This window comes from Metopolophium dirhodum, chromosome 3 (assembly GCF_019925205.1).
Source record: "Metopolophium dirhodum isolate CAU chromosome 3, ASM1992520v1, whole genome shotgun sequence".
Lineage (NCBI taxonomy): Eukaryota > Metazoa > Arthropoda > Insecta > Hemiptera > Aphididae > Metopolophium > Metopolophium dirhodum.
The window spans coordinates 35885833-35892197 of NC_083562.1; the positions used below are offsets into that span (position 1 = coordinate 35885833).

The window sequence follows — 6365 nt, forward strand, 5'->3', positions numbered from 1 at the left end:
TAATAGTATTAATATTAAGTATTATTAAAAAAATATAAATACATCAATATTTAATCTGACTGTGCTGAGTACACTGTACCTACTATAAAATTTAATATTGACTACCTATGTGGATTTTATAAAATGTTAAGATTATTAATTATCATATAATATTATAATTTACTAATTATTATTAAATTTAGCACAACGGAAACCAGAAATTGGAATATGCGCCCACGAAGTTTTTACATGATCATTTACTTTGAATCCAATGTATAAATAACAGTTAAAAAACTAAATTATATCTACACAAATTATAAATAGTAACAAGGCTACCTAAAATATGTAAATTGGCCAAACATATTAGAGCTGTTAATTATGTCAGTCTTCCATTTTCACTTAAGTACGGTCAAGAGTTATGAATATAGGTTGGATTATTTTTTACGATAAAATAATCTAATAATAACAGAATCCAATATTTTATTATAAAATATGCAACTCAATTCTATGAACAAACCATGATAAATATAATAAGATAAAAGTATACTATTAATTTTACTATGCGTAAAGATATACTATTGATGAGTCTTAAAACCAAACGAGACGGTAACTTAGGAAAAAAAACCACATGGAAAAAATTGTGTAAAAAATAAAAATTTTTCTAGAATGTTATTAATTTGAGGTTTCATTACATACCATCCTACAAAGTACAAAATATATCCTTTGAAACAAAGTTTACAATATTAATTTTATTGGTGTTACAAATCTATAGTATTGTAAAATATGCCTACTTCAAATCAATTACACTCGAGAGTAGAGATAAATGTGAGAGACTGAACGTATTTTATATAACAGTTTATATCTTAACCTTAGAAATGGTTAAAAGGATGCTAACCATGCATTTGGAATCTAGGAAAAAAAATCCACGGAATGAAAATTCCCGGATAAAAAATCCCCAAAGCTATACCTAACCGTAATGTTGGGTACAGGTGTCAAAAATAACAATTAATTTTATCCGGGGGTTTTTATTCCAGTGATTTTTTTTCTGATTACCATGCATTTGTTGTCTCCGTCTTATACACGTGCGACCCATCAAATTTTCGTTCACTAGTTTCAATAGTGCAATGCTGTTAGTTTTGATATTAGAGTGAATTTACCCATTATCGAACTTTTAGGTAAAAACATTATCTGTGCTTGAGCTCAGCGATTTTTCAATATTTTCATTCTCAAGCAAGATATGGGTATGTGAAATACCAAAAATTAAATCATCGAATAAAAGCCAACGCTAAAGCACAGATAATATTGTTTTCATCCAAAAAATTGAAAAATCCTTCAAGACGGAGACAACAAAAGCATGGATAGCATGGTAATTTCCTCAGAAAAATGCCAACTGATAAACTGGATAATACCTTTATATATACCTTGATATACCTATTGAAGATGATAAACCATATAAACAACATCTTGAATCAATTGAATTTATGTGTTTAGGTTGTATGTATACAATATTTTAATTGATTTTTTTAAATAGAAAATAATTAAAAACATCATTAGTTTAATAACTGTTTTAAAAAATAAATACTAAAAGTTTAAATTTCAATGTCTTGCGTAGGTAAAGTTTACGTCTTAGGTTATATACAGGGCGCTTATATTCTACCATAAAATATTTCAATTTTTTAGTCATTTTACACCTATATTTATTGAGATATTTTTCATTCAATTATTTTAGTTTAATTAAAAATAATAAGACAACTATACTGCAGTCTAAGGGAAAAATACTAACGTTAATAATACGTTGGATTCATAACATTATTTGTTTTATTATGTATAAATTATATTATGAAATAATAAATTAAAACCTTTACTGGCTCTAATATTTATTATTTAAAATAAGAAACTTTAATTAATCACAGATAAAACATGTATTCAATTCCAGCTTATCAGAACACAATTCAAATAATAAGTAGTTGGTACCGGGGTAGGTACCTAAAACTAGATTGGCATAATATAGTGGTTCAGGTGAACGTAAATTAAAAACATTACATATACCTATTTAATTCGAAGAATGTAATTAATAATATAGAACACAACCCAAGGTATATTATTAAACATAACCTAATCTAACCTATCATAATATTATAATAATATAATGTATAGTATTATACAGATATAAATTATAATTATCTTTAAGGTTTACTCAAAAAACAATCAGTAATTTTGTAATACATAATATTTAATGACTAAAAATATATTGAATATAACGATTTTTTTAGGTCGCTACATGAAAAACTATCTTTTAATTTGATCGCACCTTTCAAATGTGTTTGAAAACAACAATAATAATAATATAAAAGCTACCGCGCATTTTTAAAAACATTTTACATTGAGATAATCAATTAATATACTTACTGTTATATTCAATAGGAATACAATTTTTATAAATTTGTTGTGTGAAAATAGTTTTTTAAGTTTGAATTACGCGAGGAATTACGTAAGTAAGTTGATTTACAGCTGATGCCTATAATAACCATTGCATTTTTAAAAACGGTTTTAGACAACCACCAGCTGTATAATACCATAAAGGGTAATTTTAAACAATGCATCTAGATACAAAAAGGTTTTAAAAAGACGAAACTAATATAGAAATAATGTAAACATAACTAACTAAATCTAATTGAAATCGCGAATCCACAAAAATATATATACTAAAATTCGTACCGTTTAACATAATATTTAACATAATTTAAATATTTTTAAGTGACCTGGTGTGCCACGGTGGTTGGCCTCAGTCACAAACATGTTCTGAGATCAAGCATTAGCCACTGTCGCTAGTTCGCGGATGGGTGATCACCCGGGTTTTAGTGACAAATCCTCGCCACATATGCATGCATATGCTCGTGCACGTGCTCTCACCAACTGTCTTCTCTCCCACAGTTGAAAACCTACTAAATAACCTTCACTAATGACCCTAGATGTTGAAGCATCAACTCAATAAAAAATATGTATAATATTTTATTTTATTTTTTATTTTTATGATCAGTATTAGTTATATTGCTTGAAATATAATCAACTAAATTTAAGAATACCGTGAAATACTTTGTATGTACCTACCCACAAAAATTACTAATTTAACGAAAAAAAGATTTAAAGTATCTAGGTAGGTAGTAAGTCCGTCCCTAACCTACTGTTTTTGTAAATAGTGCTGACTTATTGTCTATTGACTTAGTATTAACTTAAATGTAAGCTACTATTATTGTATATTTGTATCAGTATTCAGTGTCAATGTGTGTCATACCGAAGACTTGTTGCATGACCCAAGATCACATAACTTCTTACGATACTTAGCCATTAGGAAACATCCCTATCTATATATTTATTGGTACCTATTACCCGAGCTACTACCTATGTATTAGGTACTAATTCACTAAAATTAATGTTGTTATTACTGTTATTACTTACAGACGTTACAGATAAATATTTCTATTTATTTATTGTTAATCAAATATTCATTGAAATAATAATATAATAATATAAATAATAAAAAAATAAAAAAATAAGCGAATACAAAAACTGCAGTAGGTAATAATGTACTATAATTTATTATTTAACACTATACATAGGTAATAGGTATATATTATGTTAGAAATCTATTAAATATTGTAGACTATAAGTAGTATACAAACTATATTAGTAACCTATAAGACTATAGGTAGTTACGTGATAATTACGTGAGATCTCACTTACCCACTAGTATCAACAACCGACACGGAATGTTTAGGCCTACACATCATGGTAGTCATGGTACTAAAATATTAGCGAATAAAATAGAAAGAAGTAGACGAAATAGATAAACATACAAACATATTTTACAGTATGAAAATTCTCATATTTTTCATATATTATAAAAATTATAATAAAATAAATAAATTTATTATCATTTATATGTACATATAAACGAGCATATAAATGTTTATAATACGTTTATTAGGTAAGTATATTATTATCGAAAATTAGCAATCTAAGGTAAAACAACGATTTTAATTTCTTTCAAAAGCATATTTTAAACATCACAACCGGTAACTAGTAACTACGGGTAACTATAAAGGTTATAGTACTTGCTGTAACATCGTAGGGTACCTAAATGTCCTAAATAGGACATTACCTACTATAAATTCGTCAATTCGCAAACGCAGGTATTCAAACAACGAGGATTCACCTGAGTAAATAAATAGGGTAAACCGTAACGTTTGAACGCTTCGAACTGTTGGCTTTGTGTTAATGCAGGTAAACATACTTGTGTATAGATTATAATGATGTGATAATATTATATAGAACCCCGTATAGAACAATATATTTTATTGTTCGAAATTTTAAAATGGGTCGTAGCAATGGCAAACGATAGTATAACCAAATATTTTATAGGTACTTATCTCAAAATAAAAAAAAAAATTCAGAAAAAGCAATACGGGCTCAATGCGCTGCGCAATAGACGCGATGCCGTCGTCACGATGGTAGGTACAAACTACAGCAGACCGTATTGTACTCGGTATTGTATATTATTATTATTATTATTATTGTTGTTATTATGAGTACCTACCTATTGTCAATTAGTATCACGTTAAAAAAAAACGTACATACTATGTGTGACAATCAAATTGTTGGATATCTACACCTATAATACGTACCTATTATTACAATATTATCATTATCGTTGGTAAATTATATATTGGGAAATGGCTGGCTGGGCGAGCTCTCCACCAAGGTTATCATCATCGACGAAAACACGAATCGCACAATAATATTATTATTGTTATATCCGATAAAACGGTGAAATTTAGATTCTAGTACAGAAAAACCGAAACCAACTGTATTGTCACGATAAGACTTGCGGAGAGATAGAGAGGCATCGGAGAGAGCTAGAATACACTACACGAACGCGAGTTATATTTTTACTCCGCGATGACGTTAACGGCGTTCTAAAATATGTTTTTTGATCCGTCCAGAGACCAGAGCAGCTGCTGCCATCCGCCGAATTCGTGTTATCTTTTCTATGTTATATAAATTAATAAATAACTAATGTCTAAATAACTCATAATCGTTCGTCAGCTGATTCCGCAAAAACCATACGATACCGATTACCGGTTCTTAGGTAAAAGGATATCCAGCACGCCGGCCGGTTCGGTCCGTCTGCGGCGAACGGTCGTTTTCGAAAACCGTGCGAAAAATCCACAGCGTCCCGGGACGCCTCCACCGGCTGTAGGTAATACACCTACTGCAACAGCCACCAGGTGAGCTACTCGAGGGCGCCTCCGCGCAACGGCCACCACGAGCTCGTTTAACCGCACGCGGACGGCGGACACCTGACCCGAATAATATGTAAAAATAGACGACAGCACGCCGAACTCATTATGCATTATATTATATTATTATATACCTACTGAAATTACACGATTTCGTCGTCGTCCGACACGCGCGAGAGACGATAACAATACACGTAATATTACGATTATTATTGTAAGTGTCGCGACAATCGTTACTTTATACGTTCATTATTGTAATGGGTATTATATTTTGTCACGCCGTCGCGTCGTAAATCGGACGCGATTTTCGAAAACAATGGGACGACGGACGGACGCAATTATTATTGTTTTTGTTTTTTTTTTTTTTTTTATAAAACCACTCTTTATCACGACTACCTATTATAATAATTATTTAGTAACTGTTCGTCAGTCTGCTTACCTTGGCCATTTTGCCGAGATGTGAAATGCGTGGCGAGGCTATATGGTACGCTAACTACGACGACTGCTGCAGGTGTCTCCGCTGCGGGTAACCGCGTTGGAAAACGGCTAAGATCGCGCACATACGAAAAAAATCCTGTAAGCGACGTGACGGGAACGAGAAAAAAAGAGGATCAGCTGTCCCGCCAAATATAACGGGCGACCAGAGAGCCGCGAGAAACGGTTTTTTTTTTTTTTTTTAATACAATAAATTCAGATTGAAAAACAAAATCGGAAAACGTGATGGTGGGGAGAGGGTTTCGCGCTATTGTTATGAGTTATGACTATCGGAGGTGGCGACGACGGATCACACGGCGACAAACGACGCTGACACTGACGGCGGTGGACTGAGGGCGGCCGCGTACTCGCGTCGTGCCGCGTCCGTCGTCGTCGCGGGAGAGAACGGTAGCGGGGTGGGGCGGGTCAGCGGCGGCGGCGGCGCGCTCGTTCGACGATCAATAAAACGGCGGCGGCGATGTTAGCGCGCGCCGAGCGTATGCGTCTATAATAATAATAATATACCTTTGCGTATTGTTATTCGGTATAGGATAACATTATTTCTTCCGTTTTTCGCGCAACTCTTCCCGCCAATATAATAATAATAACGAT

The 6365-nt window shown here is 32.2% G+C and overlaps 1 protein-coding gene across 1 annotated transcript in view; it reads right to left on the reverse strand.

Annotated features, from left to right (window-relative positions):
• Positions 1–6132, reverse strand: part of LOC132940338 (uncharacterized) — a 39528-nt gene extending 33396 nt beyond the window's left edge. Inside the window, exon 1 of the mRNA XM_061007866.1 lies at positions 5719–6132. Coding sequence (XP_060863849.1) covers positions 5719–5727 — 9 coding nt within the window. The 5' untranslated portion in view covers positions 5728–6132. The remainder of the gene's footprint in view (positions 1–5718) is intronic.
• Between the last annotated feature and the right edge of the window lie 233 nt (positions 6133–6365).